The sequence below is a fragment of the Prinia subflava genome, chromosome Z (genome assembly GCF_021018805.1).
Source record: "Prinia subflava isolate CZ2003 ecotype Zambia chromosome Z, Cam_Psub_1.2, whole genome shotgun sequence".
NCBI lineage: Eukaryota > Metazoa > Chordata > Aves > Passeriformes > Cisticolidae > Prinia > Prinia subflava.
Window position 1 is genome coordinate 6,821,793 of NC_086283.1, and position 23,694 is coordinate 6,845,486.

General features: G+C 40.0%; 2 protein-coding genes across 5 annotated transcripts in view; both read right to left on the reverse strand.

Annotated features, from left to right (window-relative positions):
- Nucleotides 1-12,826, reverse strand: part of MCUB (mitochondrial calcium uniporter dominant negative subunit beta) — a 46,528-nt gene extending 33,702 nt beyond the window's left edge. Inside the window, exon 1 of the mRNA XM_063423735.1 lies at nt 12,329-12,826. Within this exon, the coding sequence (XP_063279805.1) occupies nt 12,329-12,811 (483 nt within the window). The 5' untranslated portion in view covers nt 12,812-12,826. The remainder of the gene's footprint in view (nt 1-12,328) is intronic.
- A 4,040-nt stretch (nt 12,827-16,866) lies between these two features.
- SEC24B (SEC24 homolog B, COPII coat complex component) overlaps nt 16,867-23,694 on the reverse strand; it is a 46,910-nt gene continuing 40,082 nt past the window's right edge. For all 4 annotated transcript variants that reach the window (XM_063423734.1, XM_063423732.1, XM_063423731.1 and 1 more), the window contains 4 exons: nt 23,166-23,270; nt 22,010-22,102; nt 20,258-20,361; nt 16,867-19,051 (listed from right to left, as the gene is read on the reverse strand). In XM_063423734.1, coding sequence (XP_063279804.1) covers nt 18,937-19,051; nt 20,258-20,361; nt 22,010-22,102; nt 23,166-23,270 — 417 coding nt within the window. In that variant the 3' untranslated portion in view covers nt 16,867-18,936. The remainder of the gene's footprint in view (nt 19,052-20,257; nt 20,362-22,009; nt 22,103-23,165; nt 23,271-23,694) is intronic.

Here is a 23,694-nt window from a genome sequence, read left to right on the forward strand (position 1 = left end):
AGAAATACAGAGAGGAAAAAAGTTTCTGTACCCTATAACCTGCTTTGGTTCAGAAATTTGTTTTGGTTTCTGTTACCTTGCGAATCTGACACTTGGACAAAAAGCTGCACCCTGAGACAAGAGCCTGGAACAAGCTCTGGCTCACTGCTCCCTTGCCCAGCTGGTGAGAAGGTGCACAGCACACTGAGCGGCTGTACACCACTTCCAGGTTCCCAGCTAGCCTCTCCATATGGACAGCTTTTTCTGGATATAGCAGCCCACTCAGAACCAGACACAGTGAAGTGCATAATCATGCCCACAGAGCCCAATCTACATATCCGAGACCATCTGCAATATGAAAGCAGATACCCAGGACTCTTCCATCTCACTTCCTTCTTAGCAAAATTGAGAAAATGGGATAGGCCAGGTTCTCAGACTGTCTTCTTGCTTTGTTGTCAGACAGAAAGACAGTGGGAGCTGACCTGAATTCCCCACAGTCACACAGAAAAGTATTCTTGTAAATCCTTCTCCCATTATTAAACTTCTTCAGAAGAAGACAGTCTGCAGAAGCTACAGCAATATATTGAGTCCTAAAAGCCTTTAATATGAGTGCTTTCCCGGAGTGCAAAATAGAGTCTGGATGGCTTATTGAAAGTCTACAAAATTAGAAAAAAATACCTGATCAACAAAAAGTAAGTAACAGAGATGCATAACTATCTTTGCAACAGGTCATCCTGGAAGAAAGTACAAGGTAAAATACAGTCACAGTCTCTTTGAAACCACAAGATTTCACTGGGATATGGTTTCTCAGTGTTCCAGTTCCAAGAGTAAGGGTTTGATATGGATAAATAAACATAAAAATCCTCCTTCCTCACTTGAGACTGATGAGTCTCTGTAGGTTGTTTCCCCCTTATGTTTAGTTTCTTTCATTCTCTGAATGAGTGAAGCTCAGTTTAAATCCTACTGCCATGTTTACCTGTTGCAGCTGCAGGCTCTGAGGCAACATGCAAACACCACTGAAATTTAAACAAAGGTAGTAAGCAACACCATCAAACAACAACTTAAACAAGAACGGATAGGCTGAATAGTTCTGCTGTGATCAGGGGTTGTAAATACAACAGGGTGCATGTTACAGTAGACAGAGCATGCTACAACCAGCCAGCAAAAATGTAGGTGAACTGCTCAGCAAATACTAATAGTCTGGGGCTAAACACCAGAGTCCATTAATTCTGTGCTTTCACTACTGCCTTGGAATAAGTGTTGTTCAACATTTCTCCCTCTGAATATGTGCTGTTGGGCTTCAAACATTTTCCCTGAATTCAGACACACTGGATTTTTCTGTTGCCATCAGTCGACGGCAGACAGGGACAGAGCATGAAAGCAGGGAACAAAAGTTCCTCCAAGTGTAGCTTCCCCCTGAAGTGGATCCCTTGAGAACACCAAAAACCACTTCACAACCCCAACACAGGCTGAGAAAGCAGCACTGCGGGGGTGCGACCCTCACCCCTCTGCAAGGGCTGAGCTGCTCTGGAATGAAAGAGCAGGGATGCACCTGGAGCAGGAGCTAGGGGCACACTGAGGGCCAACTGCATTGGGCTGGGCTGTTTTTGTGGTCAGCAACACTAAGCATGATAAACTGCCTTAGAGGTTTTGTTTTAATTTCAAATGACACACACTCTAACTTCTGCAGCACCAAGGGAGGCCCTATGACACCAGCAGCCAACTGATTTAAACAGAATGTGTGACCTGCCATCCCAGTTTTGAGTCTGGCTGCAGATAAAATAAAATAAAAAAGCAGCAGATAAGGTGGATCCCCTGTCAGCTCCAGGCCTAGGAATAGCTACTGGCTGACTGGTTTTTATGATGGCCACCCCCAGAACTTTGCATTGCTTGTGCATATGGAACACTTCAAATTTGTGCCACGAAAATACATTATTATTCTCTTGCACACCTGCAGATAAGATTAACTTGTGCCACAGCAGCATGCACTGACTTATGAACCAGCACATAGCTCCTGGTTCCTTCTAGTGGGTCTTGCTGGTCTGACTGCTACCACAAGGTGCTGTGTAATTTTCTCAGAGTTCAAGTCCTTGAGCTGCAGAATTACTCATCCAAAATCTAGAATCAGAGGCACCACAAAGGTCAAAAGCAGTATCTAGGGGTTTGAATTCTCAATGTTATATTTATATATGGCATTCAAAGTTTTTAGCAGCATATGAATACTCCACACTGGCATTTTTTAAAACCTGTTAATAGCTTTTGATAGCTTCTACCTTATTATGTACCTTTATGCAGTTACTTCTTTTATTAGTTATGGGTATTCTTAAGTCCCACAAAATCTTTTTTAGCACATGTCAGGAAAAGCATTAACTACTGATACTTAATGCAGAGTGAGACAAGATGAGCTGCAATTCTTAGCAGTAGAGTGCCCAGTTACAATGTCGTATTTACCAACAACCCAAAGCTGTATTTGTGTTAGAATGCCAATGAGATCACAGTTTTCATCTGCTGCCTCAGTGAAATCCCAAAAATAGTTGCATCCTTGTTCATGAGAAAAGTTAACATGGCTATTCCAGAAGAAGTAACCAGGAACTCACAAGAAAACAAGCTACAGATTGTGCAGCATTACAAAATGCTGAAGAAAGGCACCACTGTGAGGATTTGATCAGATTGAAGTCATATCAGGGGCTGATCTACAGCAAAATATATTCACTTTACACTTCCACTGCCATGGAGAACAGCTTGGGGTCAGTACTCCAAGGAGCATGCATGTTTTAATAGGTATAACTCAGTTTTAGAGCCTGGGTTATTTGACATCTCTTTAAAATTACTCCAGCTCAGTCATATTTCCAGTGTGCTTAAAGCCACAGGGCACTGCAAGACCAAGCCTGAAATGTCAGCCTTCAAACTGCAATCTTCAAAGTATGCCTGATTTTATTTTACCAGAAAGGCTACAAAAGCTGAGCACACATCTTTGGCTTCTGATTGAAGCACACAGATGCAAATATGAATTATTTTCATATCCTTTAGCCTATCAACCTCTATGGTGTCAGATAAATAATGTTATTGAAAATCACCATAATAAAGAATACTGAAGCATGATTTCACACCCAGATTAAAATGGAAAAAAAAAAGGCAGTCAATTCAGTACAGAAAATTTCAGTCCCTGAACATTAAATTTGGACTAGCTCCAGCTCTGCAAAAAAATAATAGTCTTAACTGTCTCACAAAAAAACCCTTTTGACTGAAATCCACTGCATCTACCTGAGAAAGTGTACCAGTCAGAACTGACTGCAAAAGATACTGTTGTGGTACCACTGCCTGGGAACACAAACCGGCAGGAATCTTATCTCAAGATTTTTATCATAACTTTCTTCATTTAAAAGACTTTCAATTCATCCTACAGCAGGTCAAACCCCCAAGAACCTTCCCATTTTCAACCCTCCCTGCCTCTTTGTGGAGCACCTTTAGCAAGGCTTAGGCCCTGCAATATTAAATACATTATGGCTTTAAAAATCTTTTCAAAACCAACAGGCAAACTGCCAAAAGGTGTGCCAGAAACCTGATGCCTTAATAGTTCAGGACTCATTTGAAAGCAGTTTTTGGGAAAGCACTAGTAGGAATCCAGGATATTGCCAGCAACACGTAAGATTAAAAGAGAATGCCTCAACTAAAAGCAAAGTCCCATCTAACAAAGATGCCATGATTCAACCCTACACTGTATTTGGTTACTGAGCACAAAAGCTCCCCACAAAAGAGCTTCAAGGACTTGATTTGGTTTTCCTGTTTCAACACAGCTGTGGCCATCCAGCAGACAAATGAAAATGGGAAGGCAGGAAAAACATACTCACCCTTTGGCTGCAGAATAAAAGTGATTGTTCAAGATCACTATTTGCTGTGTCTGCATTCCCTTCCTTCCCAAATTTAAGAGACTTCCTGCTTTTAGTTAAAAATACTGGCATGCGTACTGCTCTGGAAAAGTATTTACAGAGCTGAGGGAAGTCTTGCTCCCAGCCCAAACTTTAAAAATTGATTCTGTCTTTTAGGGAACCGGCAGCTTCCTGGTAGTTTTATCTGGAATTTTAAAATTCTGAAAAGCTGGAGTGAGAGGGAGGAGAAGGGCCAGTAAATTGAAATTTATCCACTGAGAAGCAAAGATAAACTCCTATTTCCTTCTTTCCAAATATCCCTTCTACCTAAAACACATCAGCTATGCAGATCAGATCCACAGTTCTTACAATACAGCACTGAAAAGCAACTGCCTTTAAGTTCCAACTGTTTCATCCATATGAAAAGTGCCAAGAATTTACCTGAGCTACTGAACAAGATCCTTGACTTCCAACATTTAGCTGACTCAGTATCACCAGCCTTGGGTCCAGCATTCAGGTCAGCAAGACAACTAACTTCAGCTTCTCACCCAGCATTCTTTTTGTTACAGATATATAGCTTCTATTTGGCTTATATTTTTGTACTGCAAATAATTATTAAAGCTTATTTTCTTATCTAGGGAAGGGCAGAGACAGTATCTGTAGAAAACAAAGCTGAGCTACTTTGTGGTTATGCTCCGGCTCTGCCACTTTCTCAAAACACATTTAGACGGTTTAGCCCATCTTTACTGCAATTAACCTGTTAAAACCACGTACCTCAGGCTGGCCAAAACTGTGCCCCACTCCCAGATGAATCATCACCTCAGCTCCCAGCCTCTACCTAGCTCAGCCTGGAGATTATACCTCTGCTACACCTACCCTCCCTCCATCCCCGTTGGTGCATCCTTCACAAACCCACACTTGTGCTTAGTTTGCCCCTGGATCAGGAACCCTGTAGTGACCATGTCTCCCTTGAGGGACTCCAGCCTAGAGGGGCTGGCTGAGGAGCAGCTGAGGCCACAAGGACCCCTAGAAGCGTGAATGCTGCTGTGCCTGAGGGGCCTGGCACCTTTATGCTTGTATTTGTAGCAAACACATAAAGGTTTTTTACAAAAGACTTCCTACCACAGACAGCACAATGGAAAATGCTCGTAACTGTGCTGTCACAGGCCGAGAGCAGCTGGTCCAAACAGCAAGTACAGAGTATAAATAACGAACAGTTTGCATGAGAAGGTGCAGAGAGGCTCAGGTCAGGCCCTAGAAAAAAGAAACCTCGAACAAACCCATGGGAATGTTGTTCCGTGCACAGTATGGCATAAGCACTTCAACTACAACCACTGACTACACCGTACAGATAACACTCATCTTGCAGTAGAGGACTGCAATAGGTTGCCCGGTGAGGCTGTGGAGTCTCCCTCACTGGAGATATTCAAGAACCATCTGGATCCAATTCTGTGCCCTGTGCTCAAGGACATCCCTTCTTGAGCAAGGAGGTTGGACCAGATGACCCCTGTGGTACCTTCCAACCTTTAACATTCTGTGATCTGGTCCTCACCACAGCACTCTGGCCAAAGTGATATTCTCATGATACATGGAGTTTGATTTGCCATAAAGAAAAGTAATGTAATTTTTCCTCCACTCTGGCAAACATACAATACATTTAAGGATGCTTTTGTGATCTCTAAATCAATTTGCAGTCTTTTTACTTCAGTTTTAGGTGACAATGGGGACATGCTGGGAAGCTGAAGCTCCTGCCTCCTTTGGAGATAAACAAAATATTTCTTAAAAGAAGACAGTTTATTTCACTCCATCAGACAGGAATGTGAAGTAATTTTGATCAAAAATGACCACATAGTAAATGTGAAAACAAATCTTCAAAACTGTTTTCAAAGTTGTTCAAAATATGAAGGAAAAAAGTAAATTATATCTTCTCTGTGTACTCAGATTTTCTGTCCGTTTGAAGATGCACTGCCTGTGCTCATGATGATAAATGCAATTTTTTAAAGGCATAAATGTCACATTTATATGGCAAACATATTTTTTCCATTTCCATTTGAAGGAGTACTGAGTACTTCCTGATCACTAAGAGGAGGTTGTGCTTGCCAGTCCTCATCACACAAGCAGAAAGGCTTTTGTTTATCCGTGCCCTGACTGCTGACAGCTGACAGTGCTGCCTGCTTGGACAAAGGAGAATTAGTTCATGGACAAAAGCTACCATCCTTAGGAGGCAGGCAGCCAAACAATGTTCATTTTAACCTCTCTTTTTCAGCTGCTGTACCACAGAGTCATTCTAACATGAGGGACTTGTTTCCCTAGCAATGGACCTGATCATCAGGGTATAGACCCTTGCTTTGCCCCCGCCTGGATGGCAGGTATTTCTAGTGACCCAGGACTCCTGCATGAGCTGAGAATGGAAAATGTCACAACAAATGACTTGCAGGCCTGAAAATTGTCCTTTTCCCAGCCTACCTATGCAAGTTCACAGAACAAACAGTTAACTTTGTTTTTTTGCTAGGCTCCTCAGGTCTCAGAGCAACAAAGTGAGTAGTTATATGAATGGCAGAAGTGACCTTATAAAAAGCTACCCCTTTCCTCTGCAAACCTAATGACCTAGATTATTACTCAGTATCTTGACAGAAAGACAGAGAACAAGAGAGAAACACAGAGAACCTGCCTCTCCCTTTAATTTCTCTGGAAAAGAGCAAAAGAGATAAGAAACCAACCCAGAGCAAGAGCTGCTGATACATGCCCTTAACAGACACTTAGTTAACATCGTATTATAAAAAGGCACAGAAGTGGCCATGAAACACCTCTAGGCTCAGAAGAGTTTACTGCCTTCTCATAAGGATATAGGAACTTTTCCACCATGAGATACCCAACAAGAAATTCACCTTTGATGCTGTTTTCTAAGAATATCTTCAGGGTGAAGATGATCCTACAGAAAGCAAGCCCAACTCAAGTACAACTAGTTCATTCATTTTCCTTCTGATCATTCTGCCTCAGTGGGAAGGGGGAAATGAAAATTTTGCTGTTTTAACTAGATGTTGAGAACAGGTGTGCTGTTTGATTCCTCTCAGATGCCAAAAATCTGTGTAAGAAGGACTTCAGGAGGGGAAACACTCAGTACAAATAAAAAAACCATGAAAACCAAAATCCAAACAAACTAACATCTCCATTTCCCTTTCCCTCTTCTCCTATCACTTTGGAAATTAAGATACTATAAACTCTAGGATAAGGTCTACATTTTTGCCCTATAAGCTTTCAAGCCTCAAAATGTAAAAAGAAAAAAAATCGGGGGAAACTCATATTCTTAAAACAAGGTTTGTCAATAGCCTTAAGTGCTCAGCACTTCAGTGATTTGTGGTAAATCTTCAGAGCATCTAAGACACTTGCAAAGCAATTCTCTCAGACATCTTCTAAAGGTTTAGTATTACTTTTTTTGCAGGTATAAGGACTGTGAGTGAAGTCTTTTAGCACACTTGCTAAGAGTGCTAAAAGGAACAGTGCCAGATTTAGCTTCAATTCATGAGCAACAAAAACCTTACAGCATTGCTTCTATGATCACACCATCCACTGCAAATGAAATCACAGCATCATTTTCTGTCATCTATTTTATTAATCATGGAGCATCCAATACAGGTATCACCTTATGACTATTTCTATCCCCATTCTAAATTATATATATTAAAAAGTCATTATGAACAGGAAGCTATATCATTTTTTGATTTTCCTTTACAATAAACCTGTTGCATATATTTGGAGTAATGTACTTCCCAAACTTTGGGAAGCACAGTCTATTATTCCTATATCACATATGAGAAAACTCTTTAAAAATTAAAATAAATCAGTTTAAAAATTACACAGATTTTGCTATGGACAATAATGTTAGACCAGCATTCCAGTTTTCTTTACATTTCCTGCAGTACCACACAGCTTTGACTTAGTACACAAAAGCTCTAACTTTCTTTGGCTTGTGATGCTGAAGAGAGTGACTGCACCCTTTCCAGCCTTGCAGGAGTTGGTTTTCATTTCCTTTCCTTAGGAGCTGCCATATTCACACAACCACCAAAGACACGCATCTGCTGACACTCAGAGTAGGTAAAAAGCAACACACCATGCGAGAAAAGCTGATTTGATCTACACATCTCCATCAGCTGCTTTTCTGTCAATTTCCCCACTGGAAAACAATGCCAAGGATTCGAACTCTGATTGTTGATGTGTGTTGCAAACCCTAAGTGTGGCTGGTTATTAGAAACTTCCCAAACCTCTAGGGGAATGAGTGTCTTGCAGGTAATTGTATGTGGATATACAAGACTGTCTCACAGCCCATTAATTTACTACAGCATCTGTCCTGGAGACAGAAGACACAGAAAAATAGTTCATGGGAGTATGTGCAGAAGTACAAAGAGAGAACAATTTCTGTGCTATATATCACATCTATCCCCAAAAGTGCATTTATCAGGGAAAACAGAGCCATCTCCCATCTGCCAGATGAGAGGAGACAACAGCAAATGACTAGCAGCCATTCCCAATGCCACTCTGTTATTCTGGCACAGACACAGTAGCAAAGTCAAAAAAATGAACTTGCCGAGACAGGAAATTTTTTTGCAGCAGAAGCACCAGAGGTCTTCTAAATAGGTTTTTCTAAGGCATTTAGAAATCAGTATTTGAAAGAGTGAATAGTACTTCCACAAACAAACAGTTCAGTGGTTTGTATGTTTTTGTTGATATATGCCAGTATAAGCAGGCGGTTTCTGCTTACAAAAGAAGATTCGGATCAACAAGCTGACTTTTGTTGCGCAAAGCTTTCAAAGTGGAGGAAAGACAAGGGAAAACACGCCCAACGGCCATAAACCACACCCAGTTCTTGGCTTCAATTAGACATCAATTTCCAAAGTACTTGAGTGAGCTGAAAATAAAAAGCACAGACTTAAACCACATTTATGTGAAATATTTGGCTGCATAAGACACTCAATGACAATCTGCTTCTCTGTAGTTGCCTGGTATGTCCTGGGGTTGCTGTTTGTCAGAATATCTTAGGAATCCCAGCAGCAGATGATAAGCAAAAGAGAATGAGGCAAAAATTGAAAACCTCCATGGAATTATCCTGTGGCTATTAGGACACATTTGGATCTTGGCTTATAAGACTGTATAAAACGGAAGGACAAACTGGATAAGTGTAATGCTAGGAGAATTACGGTAATTTGACAGTAAGAATTACTATACAAATTAACAGGAAGGACAAGAAAAAAAATCAAGCCAGTCTGAGGAACTGGGTAGTCAAAAATTTATCAGCAGAAAGCACTGGAAAAATTATTTTTGACAGATACAGATGACACTGGGAACTGACAAAAAAAGCGCCCCAAAATAAAACCCTCGCTACCCTGCTTTCTGCAGATAAACCCAATGAGTCTCCTACTGGCTGCAGTTTGCAGCTAGGAAGAAAATTCCCCTCAGCAACAAGCATATGCAATATCCCAATCAAGGAAGAAAATAAATCCATAATGTTTTTCACAGAAGCCTTTGCAATTTGCTCTTGCCAGCTTACACACGATCCTTCCCCTTACCAACACATTCCAGAAGCACAGTTTTAAGAGAACTTTGCACATAGAAATGGAATGCATTCTGAATTAATGATGCTAAATAAATTTACATTTTGAAAACAATTCAAGTTTTCCCATGTTACTTCCCTCACTAATACTTGTTCAAAGCAAGCCCTGCCTTTTGCAGAGCTTGTTGCTATTGTCACTATTCCAGCACCTTCACACAGGGTAGAAACAATTTTAATGAAACACAGGGATGTGTGACTGCAAAGAAACCCAATTCTAAGCTAAGAAAAACCATGTAACCCAGACTTCTTCATTTTACATGGCTGCCACCCATCCTAAGCAATGTAGGCATGCTGGTAGAGATCTCAATAGCACAGACTAAACTAGAAATCTCACTTACATGATTGGCTGTAAAAAGAAACACAATTTTAGACCAGTAGGATCCAGCACTATAGAGAAACTAACTAGGACCATCTGGAAAAACAAACAAAAAAATCCAGTCCCTTCAGTGTTTCCTGGCTTAGAGGGTTGATGAATTAAAAAAAAACAAAACCACCAAACCTCCAGCAATTTAAAGTTTTGATTCAGTGTTAACAAATGCATTCTCTACTGAGATATGGTGAGGGAAGATGTTCCTCACAGAGAGCAGTGTAAGCAGGGCATTTCTTTCAGGATGAGCTGCAGGAGTTAAAACATGCAAGTGAAAAGGAAGCCAAAGAGCTGGCAGCCTTTAGGTTTTACCATGTGCAAAATAACTTCAGAATTACAAATCTGAGACCCCAGCAAAATGAACTGCAGCCTTTGGGTAATGAAATGATATGTAATAAGAATGCCTGTCTAAAGAATACAATATAATATGCTTCAATTAGTTTGAAAAACTGCCTATGCTGCTAAGTCCTTTTCTCTTTTGCACATAGCCTGCTGTCTGGATTTCTAACACATTCTTGTCAAAGCAGCAATCCGAGGACATCCCAGGCAGCTAGAGTCTGTCTAAGAACTAACCCCTTTAAATACAGAAAGACCCACCTAACACAAATCTCAATTTTACAAAATGCAGAATTTGTATAAGCATCACTCCGAAAGGCAAAGCAGCTAATCATAGTTATAGGAAGAGTTGGAGTTCTCATTTAAAAGCAGAGCTGAGAAGCTAATAATTAAGGATACAGCTCCTTTGGACAGCAATCCCAGCTGTAATCCCATAATCCTGAAAAAAACTACAGCAAATTAACAACAATGGCTCATTTATCCCCACAGCTGTGTATTTATTAGTCAAAAACACAGTACACATACACACTGTGCATTCCCACACCTGCCCATCAACATCTGAGTAACCTGCAGTACGTGATGACCAAGTGCACATCCTACAACCTCGTGTGGCCACTGAAGTACCACTCCAGCTTTAGGAGTGGAAACTCCAGTCAAGGCCCCAAAAGGAACATAGGCAGACTGATTTCCATCACCAAACACAGCATGAAACAAGCTGCAGAGACCATAAAAAGTATTGTATATTAATTTATTTCAAAAATGTCCACTTATTAAATAAATCAAATCTTGTGTTAGGCACTTTTCCCAATTAGATTTTTCCTCAACATTACAACATCTCTCTGCTTCACCTATTTGGTGCAAGAATTTAATTCCCAATGCATGTGACTGTCGTTCCATCCCCCAAAGTAACAGACACGATCATCTTTTTGCTCTTTCTTATTATGACAGTGCTGCCAAAGTAAAAGCTTTTCCTCCTCCACCTCCTCCTTCTCCTCTCATTTTTGGTGTCTCTTCTTAAAGCTTTGCCAGCTTTCAGTCTCGATTTAGAGCCTTAGAAAAGCACGAAGCTTGTCTGCAAAGCAGTACCCTGGAGAAGTTAGAGGTGGCAAACTGAATAGGTAGTGTCAGTGTGTGCTGAACGGCAGTGTAAACCTCTCAGAACGTGCAAAGTGTTTTCAGCATGCCCGACTAAAACCTCAGAAGATTAAGGAGGCTAAGTCAATATTTATCTTAAATTTCCCTCTTAGATGTCCTCATATACAGGCATAGAAAGCAAAGAAGGGCTATTCGCATTAAGGGATGTAAGGCAAATTAATGCAATGGAATTTTGTAATAGGCTTTTTGAATAGTTTGAGAAAAAAATATTGGGGAAAAAGTAGAAAGTTCATTTCATACAACTCAATTCCACCCACTGCTGCAGATTTGGAGACATGGGTTGTGGAAGCTGCTCAGTAACAAGCACCAGACCGCCCTGGACTTCCTTCTGGGATGTCACCACACACCCCAGCAACTTCCTTGCTATGGGAGGGGCCCCGACGCAGGGATGGGGTTTTGTCATGTTCCATCACAGCAATATTTCCAAGCATACACGTGGCATATCTCTATTGCTAAGAACATTAAAAAAGGATTAAACTGCCTCCTCTTCCATAAATTAGGAGTCTCTCAGGACTCTTAATATCACACTGTCCTAAGCGCCAGCAAATCTTTAAATTCATTGTGCGTTCACGTTTGCCTTTATTGTTCCTAATCACAGAATCTCTGGGACTTCTGAAAGCGTGGAGAAGCTCAGAGAAAGGTGGACTTCAGCACTTCACGTACAGGGCAGCAGGAGCACCACGGCAGCCCGCGAGCGAAACTTTTTTCCGCACTCTGGTTGTAGTGCTGGCTGCTGACAGCGCAGCCCGTGAGTCAGCCGGGGCACAGCCCCCGGCCCGCCCGTGACTCACCGCGCTCCGCGGGCACGGCCGCCCCGCCCGGCCGAGCGGGGAGCGCGGCACCCGCAGCCTGTGGGGCCCGGCCCGCAGGGTGACACCTGCCCCAGGCTCTGCCCCCCGCGCCCCCGCCGCACCCCGAGCACAGGAGGGCGAGGCGCCAGCAGCCGTGAGGGGTAATTCCGCCTCTTCCCGCCGCCGTCCCGCGGGGATCCTCGCCCGCTCCCGGTCTTCTTACCTGAGGCGCCGAGGGCGGCGGGCAGCCACCCCGCCTGCCCAGCAGCACCGGGAGCCGCCGCCTGCCGCTGCGCAGCGCCCGCCCCAGCCCGGCGAGCATGGTCCTGCACCTCCGCCTCCTCCTGCCCGGCGGGGTCCGGCCCCCGCCGCCTGAGCCTCGGGCCGGGCAGCGCCGCTGCCGCGCTGCGCGTGGGCGCGCCCGAGCGCAGGGAGGGCGGCTCCGCCGGCGGCCGGGGCGGTCTGTGCGCCTTCCCTCGGCCCCTTCCCGCCCGCCGCCGGAGGGGCCGGGCCGGGCTGTGCCGCTCCCTCCGTCCCGCGGCTCGGGCGGTCCCCGGCGGCGGCGATGCGCCCTGCCCGGCCGGGAGCCGCTTTCGCCCCGCCGTGCCCAACCCACCGCCACAGGTGCTGGCACCCCTCCTCCGCCTCGTTCTTCTTCTTGTAATGGAAACAAGTTTTCTAATAAAAAAATATTTAAAATATCCATTAATGCCTCTTACCAGAACACCTGACTCCTCTGTCACTGAGTATTACTTTTTTTGAGGAACGGGACTATGGCTGCTCCTGGGTTTCAGTGAAATAAACGCATTCAGGTATGAACACAGGAATGAACAGCAAAGCAAAGGAAGACGCTCTTGTAAGTTAGTCAGTTTATGTAAGAGTTTTGTTTACAGCAGCAGAACAATTAACAAGGCTTCACATTTTCCTGTTCAGTCATTTGTTTGGTATCACCTCCATGCCCAATAAACACAGGTTTTATGTTCAGTACAAACTACCGAAGCACATCAGACCCTCACACTCCATCAGGGAAAGGTATCAGGAAGCTTTGTTGTATTCTTTTGCTTTCTCCACCCTTGATGATATTCCTCCAAAGCAATGCTGCACAAAACAAAACCTTTCCTTATGATGAGAAAAGGATCTTAGAAAATGGGATCATGTAGAGGTGAAAGTGCCACCGTAATCAAAACCCTCCACAACTGTACACTTGATGGCTCAAGGGGACTAAATAAGACCCTACTTGTGCTCATCTTCTGAGCTCTGGAATGGAAACCTGCAGCAGCTTAGACCTTAGGTCACACAGACATTCACTCACAATTCAGTCACTGTGATCTATCAAAATGAATGTGATCCCCAGAAAACGCACAAGAGCAGTTGCACTGTTAGAAGGCAGTGACTCCCAAAGGCAACAAATCCTGTTATCCCCAGTTCAGGAAGCTACAGAACATTTGGATTTTTTCAGAAAGAAGGAAAAAATACACTTCTCTCCACAAGTAATTATATTGCAAAACAATCCATTAGAAGAAATTGCTCAGTCTAAGGTCAACAATACCCAATTACTCCGATAAGCAAAAATGCTGACAGGGTTTTATATTTCCAGCCGATCTCTAAATATGTAAGGTAGAGCTGCATCTCAGGGTAGGACAATTTACACGAGAGATTTCTCATGTTTCACCGCGACCATCGGATACCAGTCACTATTAAAGGAGACAGGATCAGGATGCTGGAACAGGTGGACGGGCAGCGCTGCTTGATGATCCAGCTGCAGCCTGACAGTGCTGGAGCAGCTGGCAGACTCCTCATGCACTGCTTTTCCCAAGGCTGTGTTTCTCCTGCAGAACTGATCCAGCCGCACACCTGGAGATGCTAGAGTCCACGTTGCACAGGCAGTTTCCACTCTTCTTCCAGGAACTTAAAAATTTCACAACATGGTTTGAAGGCTGAAAGATCTCATGGTTGCTCTCCAAGAATAAATGATGCTTTTACGAACAAGATTTTGGTAATTCCAAATAACAGCTTGGATGAGGGAAAAGGGAAAACCTGCAAACTCAAATGGCTTTTTATTTTGAATGAACATAAAAGGCACTGTGAAATACAGCCAGATTGTAAGAAATGCCTAAACATGATGGATAGAAAAGTACCAATCTTTCAAGAGCTCTGCACGTGCTCAGTAAGCTGAATGAGGACATCTGCACATATACCAGTGATCCCAGTTTTACTTCTGGCCTCTCCTAAGCTCTACTTCAGATAATGAAGGCATCATATTCTGTTGCCAAAAAGAAAAGAGCAGAAAGAATCCCTTAGCTAGAGATGACTACTACATATTCTATTCCTTTTTTTCCCTTCACCATTAGGTCATCAGGTAATTTTTAGTAGTACTTTGTATTCATAGAGGCTGAGACTTCAAGCCTGCAGAACTTTTTGAAAGCATTCTATCTATAGAAGTTATTAACAGAAGGAAGTATTTTCCTAAGTATTACTTTCCCCACCCAAATGACAATCTAACATGAAATAACTTTTTAATTTTTAAAACATATTTTCAAACAATATGAGAATAACATTTCCCATGGTTAGCAGATTACCAAGATGGCTAATCATCACCAACTCTTTCTCATACTTGAGGATTCTTATGCCAATAAACACTTTGCTCAGTAATCCCCCAAGGCCTCAGTGTCTTGTGGAGATTTTATACTCACATAAATAAAAGAAGTATTATACTGCCTGCTAACCCAACAGTACTTCCTTCCAACACTCCTGACCTTTGTAAAATTGAATCTTTTCTTTTAATGGTAGCATGTTTAAGGGTGTGATTGGAGATAAGTATTTGATGATGTCTCTAGGGTAGGGTTCCCTTAACATCTGAAAAAAAAAATCAAAGCCTCAAACATAGTTTTAAATAAATATAAACCAGAAAATCATAAAGGTAATCAGGTGTAAGAAAATGAAATTTTAATCCTTTCTCCTTTTCAAAAAAAAAAAAAAAAAAAAGACAAAAACAAAACAAAACAAACAAACAAACAAAAAAAAACCAAAAAACCAACCCAACCATTAATAGGTTGTGAAATACTTCCAGTTCTGCCACAAGTGTGCATGGACTAAAATCCTGTACGTGACTGGTACTCCTAATTAGGCAGCTTCTTTTGCTTTCTTAAAATCTACTTGGTGTGAAAAATCTTGACTCAGCATTTAAAATTTCTGAAGAGCTCTTGACTCTCAGGATTACTAACAACTGATTTTGGCTTTTTACAAACACCAGCCATGACAAAACAATCTTTTCAATGTTGGACAAAGTTTACAGAAAGCCAAGACAAAACAAAATTACCTACTCATCTTTCCTTCACTGCCATGAGAAGCTCTACACCAAGATTAATAAATAGGTTTATTTCTAATAAGCTTAAGAACAAAATAAAGAATTGAGTTCAGTAACACTTCTCAGGGAGCTGCAGCATGTGTCCTACCATTGCAAGAGCTTCATTGGCTCTAATTTTTCCCACAAGAACTTCCATACTTCTTCCTTGGTAGAAGAGGTACAAGATGTTGCAGGTAGAACAAAGACATGAAAGGGATCCTCACTGTCAGTATTTAAAATACTCAACATTTGAACTAATCACCCAAAGACTTATTTGGCCGGGGCTTGGAAACGTCTTCTCTGGGAAATCTTAAATTTCTAATGAAACACACATGATTTATATTATGCAGTGTGGAAGACACTTAGGGAAAAGTTCAATCAAATAGAATGGCTTAAGAGCTGCTCTGGACAGTTCAGCACTTTATTTAAGCAGATACAAAAGTACATCTTTTATCTTTTCTCCCAAACCTTACTTAAGTAGGCAATAAGTTTTGCTGAGTTTTGCACTACTTCCCTTGGTGGGATTAATCTCCAATCTGTATGTTCTGCTACAGTAGTGTGATGCAAGCCATTGTAAGATAAACTGTCTTTTAGATCACAGAATCGTAGAATGCTCGGAGTTGGAAGGGATCAGGGCTCATCTGGTCCAACCTCCCAGTGAGGGAGACTCCACAGCCTCTCTGGGGAATTTGTTCCAGTGCTCAGTCACCTGCACAGTAAAAAAGTTCTTCCTCATGTTCAGGTGGAACTTCCTGTGGATTGGTTTCTGCCTGTTGCTTTGTGTCCTACTGCTTGGCATCACTGAGCAGGGCCTGGCTCCCTCCCCTTCACACCCTCCCTCCAGATGCTTATAAACACTGAGGTCCCCTCTCTGTTGTCTCCTTGAGGCTGAACAGACCCAGCTCCCTCAGCCTTTCCTTGTAAGAGATGCTGCAACCCCCTCATGGCCCTTGTGGCCTCTGCTGGACCCACTCCAGGAGCTCCCTGTCCCTCTTGTGTTGAGGAGCCCAGAGCTGGACACAGCACTCCAGATGTGCCTCACCCGGGCTCAGCAGAGGGCAGGATCACCTCCCTCAGCCTGTGGCAGTGCTCTTCCTAATGCACCCCAGGATGCCAGTGGCCTTCTTGGCCACAAGGACACACTGCTGGCTCATGGACAGTTTGTTCTCCATGAGGACACCCAGGTCTTTCTCAGAGAGATACTCTTGCCCTGCCTATAGATACTCTACTGATCAAAAGACTAAAATCAGTACCCTGAATCCTGAGATGTTTCAAATTCAAGATATTTCCATGAGACTGTCTTTTTATAATTTAAACCACAGGTCAATCAGAATGGAGATGCTCTGTAATTAATAAAAAAACCCCTATATTCTCTGTGCTGTGTAATAATTTTACTGAACAAATAACTCCAAAGATGTACTTTTCATAATTTTTATATATAAAAACTATACTAGAAGAATAAAGCTTTAAGAAATGATTTTAAAGATGATGTTGCAATTAATCATGGCATAATATGTTCCCAGATATCAATACCAAACTCACAAATCAAAAGCATCTTCATGGAGCATTTGAAATGTTAACATGCTCTTCCCATATTTGCAAATACAAATGATTTTTAAGATGCCCCACTCTTCAGCAGCACTTAGTTTTCACTCAATTCACATTACTTTACAAACAATCACTGAAATCCTGAAGGTCTAATTTCAGGACAACATTCAGCATTGCCTCAGATGTTTATTACATGATAAATTAATTTACTAAATGGAAAGTTTCTGTTATGTAATTCTTTGGGTAACTTAAACACATTTAATTAAGGACAACACACAAATATAAGGTCTCTTCTCCAAACAATGTGTTTGTGCTAACATGCAGAGTAACACTACTTGCGCAATTTAACTGTTGCAGCTTTTAAAGCATTTGCAAACCATAGCTAGTACATTTTTTCCTTGACTATTTCATTCAGGGGCTCTAGCAGTTAAAATACAATGTTAGCATTTTCAAGGCTGCATTAAAATGCATAATCATAATAATAATAATTTACTTTTTTGTACCTAATTATTCCACTGTAGTCACATTTCATTAAACCAAACAGATAAACAAAGTTCAGGAAATTAAGTGTGATTGATTTGTGCTTTATGAATTAATTCTAATGTTTCTCTAAGAAAAAAGGCCAAAGCAAACCATCCCTACTTAACCAAACCGAAAAAATCTGTCATAAATCTATCAAAAAGCCCAAACCCTTGAGTTACCATTAGTAAGATCAAAGTTTCTGAAATATGCAAGTGTGATTACATTTTGAATTCTGTCATTTCAAAGCCTTTACTTTCACTGATGTAATTATCTTTTACATCCCTTCTTGTTTTTCTTTAGATCACAGCAGAATTCAAATCTTCAAGTGTGAGTGATTACCCACGCTTACTGTAAATGACAGACAACACAAGTTACAGAAACCTGGACCAAGACTACAGCAGTTACAAAATGCAAAACAAGGTTAACAGATATGCCTTCTTTAGGATAATACATAAGAAGGGATTAGGAACTCTGTATCAAAACTCATTTCAGATTACGTGGTGTTTTCTCCTCCCTTCCACAGGTCTGTGAAATAAGGTGGTAAACATGTTTTCTTCCATATTCAGTTTAGTAAGAGTTTAGCTGGAAAATAATTGTAGTTGCATAAATATAAAACCACATAATAAAGCAAAATATTTTAAGTAGTAAGCCAATCATAAATAAATTCACCTAAAATTAACAGAAGCAGCAGCTGTATTCCCTCTACATTGATACTTTTTTATCATGTTTTAATAGTCAACTTCATTGTCTAGCCTGGGACAAAACAATTCATCATCATCAAGCACTCAACAATTCTGCACAATGAGCTAGGTCTTTTTTTAGTTACATTTTTTACATTTTCTTTACAAATGTAATGCCTATGTACATTATATATTTTATTTCTACAATTGATTTACTTTACTGAAACTCTACAACTTTCACAGGGAATTTGCCGAAGTCTTTAGCAAGTATGAACCATTCCTTTTAAAAAGAAATTCATATAAACAACCAACATACATCACTGCCCTTTGACATCTCTGTTAAGGATTTGGATCTGGAAGGGCTACTATAACAAATATAAGAAAAAAGGCTTTACCTAATTGTACATTTTGTTAAGAAATATCATCCCACATAGCTACATAAATTCATCAGCTTGCAATAAACAGAGCACCATACCGCTGCACAACTGGAAACGTGTACAAACCAATTTTTAAGTTTACTAGTGAAACAGCTTCATCACTCGTAGCACTTTTAGACTGAAGGAAATCTGCAAAATTCTTTTGGAAATGTATACTCCTTTAGCTGTAAAGCTTCCAAAACAGTGTTGGTCTCTGTATATTGTGAAGAACAAGCATCCACTTCTGTAACTTCCCATATGCTTCTCTTGGCCCATGCTTCTGTCTGAAGTCAGATTTTTTCCTCTACCTATTCCTTGGTCACTTACAAATCTGCTGTTGAATATTAAGTAGGAATTCATAATAAGAGAAAGCTGCTTCTGTCCGATCCTCAATTAAATGCTGAAAAAAATCTGTTTTGGCAGGGTTCTCATCTCTGGAAAAAGAAGGAAGGTATTAAGCAAAATCAAATTTTGAGCAAAAAAATCCACTGCAAATTCAATCAGAGGAATACGTTCTAATAAACTGCTTACTGTCATTTGAAATACAAATTCAGACCCAAGATATTACAATTGCAAATAATTCAAAGTCTAGAAAAAAAATTGAAGTTTGTAATATGCTATTGAACAACAGCATCTTTTTAAGTATATAAAATAATAGAAAAGCAGGTGAAATACAGCACTTAAATTATATTGCAGAAACACAAAAAAGGAAATGTAGAAATTGTTCTGTTTTTGAAGCTAACAAATATGCTGCTGGCAATGAAAAAACACAAAAATTACATCTCTACTTACATGTAATCTCAACCTCAATCTCCTCCCCAGATTTTCTTACTTACTTAGCAAAAGAATAGAGAAGGTAAACATGTCAAAGACCTAAAATCCAAAATTATTGCCCCCATAAAAATTTGCTGGGACACAGTCATCTGTTTCAGTGTTGTGCAGCATGCAGCAGAGCTCTCCTATTTATTCCTGTCTCTCAGAAATTCTTGCAACTCAAGCAGCAGCCACAATGCCAACAGCTCAAGACCTTCAGTCTTACATCTCAGTATCATTTCTCTGAGCAGGTCATCATACTCTCTTAAAAAGTGGTCTCCTGTCCAGCTCAGTAAAATGAACACTCTACAGGTGAAATGTAATCTCAAGTATAACAATTTTATAGAATTTAAACCTCCTTAAGCAAGACATAACTTGAAAAGGCTTCAGAACTTGGCTCATCTATCATGGATCAGCTGCTGTCCTGTAAACCTCACTAACAAATACATACAATTATTAAACCATCTACAAATCACTAACTTTATTTGAATCTTTTTTATACACATACAATAAAATTATAAAAGCTATACCAGAAACTAACCTGGTTAACACCATTGATCATAAAGACATCCATTGTGGTTTAGTATATTCCTAATATAAAAATATGCAACTGATTTCTACCAATAAAACTATGAGCTACTGAATTTGCACTAGATTCAAAGACAACCCTTGTCCCTAGACAGTTTTATAAACAGCACTGTATCAGATGGGAAGGTGATGTTACTCAGTTTCTTCCACGACAGATACACTCACTTCTCATCAGTCTTAATTAGCAGTTGTAAATACAAGTTGCTAGTAACAACTTAGTACATGACAGCAAAACTTACTTTATTACTTGAAGAACTGGACTTAAAGGTCTACTGTCTCTAAGCCACGATATAAAAGATCGTGTCCTTTCTGAAGATGGTGCATCCACCTCAGGAAGCTGTGTCTGGTTGAAGATAATTGAAAGAAACCATCACCTTTTATCATTGAAACTATTTGAAAAACCAGATCCTGAAAGTCGTAACATAACTCAAGCCACAATTTCTGTTAAGAAATTACCAACCATGGATTTACATACACAGATGTTTTCCTTCAGCTTGAAGGACAATACTTCATAATATTCTGTGGTACACTGCTATCTAGGAAGGAGTACATCTTTAACTTAAACTGTGTTTTAAGTGCAAAAGATTTTAGACAGCAAGGTCATCTTTTAAAAATGCTGCTTTTGCAGTCTTCTTGCCTGTATCTTCTTCTGTCAATCAACTTTCTACATGTTGCATTTTGCATCACTGAAGAAACAAGAAATAAAATCTGAATTTTATGTAATCAATGGAAAGATGCTACTGGGCTGTTTGGTTAGGGAATAAGCTGAAAAAATAGAACTAAAAAGAGTTGAGCAATTCACTGAGCTAAATATACCACCTCTTCAGCCAATATGATGCTTTAAGACAATTAAGGTGACATAAAGAAATTCATTTCAGTTAAAGTAGTTCTACTGCTTTTGTAGAAGAGGGCACAATTTAAAAGAAAAGATAACTTTATGTAAGTTTTTGTTTCATTTTCATTATAAGAGGTGCTATATAACCATTAGAAAAAAATTATCATCCTTCATTTATCTAAGTTCTTCCTGGAAACTCTATTAACTAATACCACCAGCTGGTCACAGGGACAGTACTAAATTGCTAATTGATAATACATGCAAAATACAAAACTCTGAACAAGCAGTCCAGTTTTAGAGTAGTCTTATAACTTACCACCCTTAACCTGTTCTTGTTACTTTCCTCCTTGATACTATGCAACTGTAAGCAGAAAATATCTACCTATGTGTTTTTATGCTAACATTTTTTTTGGTACTATTTGGATATAACCAAATGAATTTTCTAGAGTGTCTTAAAAGGCTCCATCCTTACCTGCCAATTGTTGATATTACGGAATCACTACTCACTGGGGAGGAGACTTCTCTTTAATTGCTGCTTTGTTTCATGCACTAGACTATAGGTACAGGTTATAACATAAAAACACCTCCACCAAAACACACATCCAAGGGTCTCTGATGTTCTAATGGCTGAACGTTTCTCTTTTTAACGTTGTGTCAAGGCTTGGAAGCTGAGCAAAACCTAACTCTTCCTGTTACTTACAGGCCTATTGTGTCATACCACAGATTTGGTATCTTACACCAGGTTCAGAGAACACAAGGCTTCTGAAAACTATGTTATCGAAGAAGTAACTTTAATCCTAATCATTAACACATCTGAATCGATAATTTTGGTATTCATCTTGTGAAATTACTTCCTATTCTTGTGACTGCAAGAATTACTTCCAATAAAATAATAAAAGCAGTTATGTTACAGAGCAACTGTTTGGCATTTCATGAATGATGAAATTTACATGTTTACATTCTTGCCTTGAAAATATCTGACAATTCCTATCTGGCTCCTATAAAGCTGATAAAAGGTTAGAAGGCACCTAAGTAGCAAAAAACTCCAAACTAACTGATAGTTAAATAATTAAAAAACTGAAAATGCAGAAATAAATAGATTAATTGCACATTCCAAGTGTAAGCAGAATACAGCTTAGCTCATTAAAATGCCTACCATTTTTTGTGGCACTGATGCATAGTTCGGGTATCCAAGGACATCTTTTATGAAATTGTTGTCACAGTTTTTTCCAATCCAAAGGTAAAAAGTCTGTAAGATGTTGGAATCAGTTTTAGAAAACACTCTGCCTACATTTTGGAGAAACAGGCAAGTGGTGATGCAACAGGAATAATATCAGAATAGTAACTTCCATGCAAATGAATCACTTGAGTGTTCCACTTGCAATTCATACATACATGTCTATATTCATAAGTGTGTAAATAATCAGTACATTGGTAACACTTGGAGTAAGGTCATTACATATTAAAAAAAATAGGTAGAATTCAAATACTGAAAGAATTAGATTAGAGGACACATTTATAACAGAACAGTTAATGCAGTTACTTCCCATGTTACCTCCTTAAATGAAACCCCTCAAATTATTTGAAGTCATACCACTCTTGGTTACTGCACACCGGTCTCCCAATCTAAACAAGCTGTAGTAAAGCACCAATTATCAAAGCCTACTGTAGTAATTATTTCAGAGATCTGGAGACAAAAGCTAGTTTTACATTCAAACTCAGCCCTGAAGTGATTCAAGGTTAAAAGCACGTTCTAGACTGCCATTGGAGAAGCATAACGCTTTATCCAATTGAGTGTGTTTTAGTACAACTTCTACAAATACCTTGAACTGTATCTACAGATTTTGTTCACTCTCCAATTCCCTCTCACTTGCAACTCTTACATAATACATGCCACAAATCATAAACCCACTCTTTCTGCGTAACTGAGAACGTTTCTGCATCAAGTGTTTTGTTAAATCCTCTAGTATACCCAATTTAACAGCCATTAAAAGCCAAAACAGAATTAAAAGAATTTTATTTTCACTGGAAAATAAAAATACATTAATTCCATAAAAAACACCTTGATGCGAACTCTTGGTATATTTTGACCAGTCTTGGATGAAAAAAATCAACCTCTATAATTCTCAGATTCTCAGATCAAAATATAAACCACTGGAACACAGATTAATGTCAGGTCACCTGGAATGCTGATTCACAACACTGTTATTGCTGAAAGCTGACTGGTTTTAATAACATAGCAGGCACTAGGTTTGGGTTTTGTCTTCCCCTTAGGGAATTAAAAAAAAAGAATGTGTAAAATTTTAACTTACTGAACCACAATCCATAAGAAAAGCCCCTTCTCTTGTCAGCTTCTCTGCAGACAACTTCTGAAGAGGTGGCTGAGGAACAACTCTGTCATTTACATGTATTGTGCTCTGTAACAAAAACCCAACACTCAGTAACACCAGCATTTTACCTTTAAAGGCAAAACAAAACAGGAAGAATACTCATAATCTCTAGTAAAATTCTGAGGATTCTCATATAACAAAATACTATGTTAAGCTTAAACTGTTTATTTACATCAAACAGTTCTAGAATGTTACTTATTCTAAAGGTTACTTTAATGCCTAAAACATAATAAGGAAGTTAATTTAAGCTGCTTATGTAACATTTTTGATGCTACAGATGTCAACATTTCAGAAGAATTACTACAGTTGACACTTAGGTTTTCTACAAACAACCTCTGTTTCTTTTCCATTGCATTCAATTTCACTAGAAGTGTTGCAGCAGCAGAAAAACATCAAATTCTACTTCCTATAAGGAAGGGTTCAGTATATTATTGCATTCAATTGGCAGGAG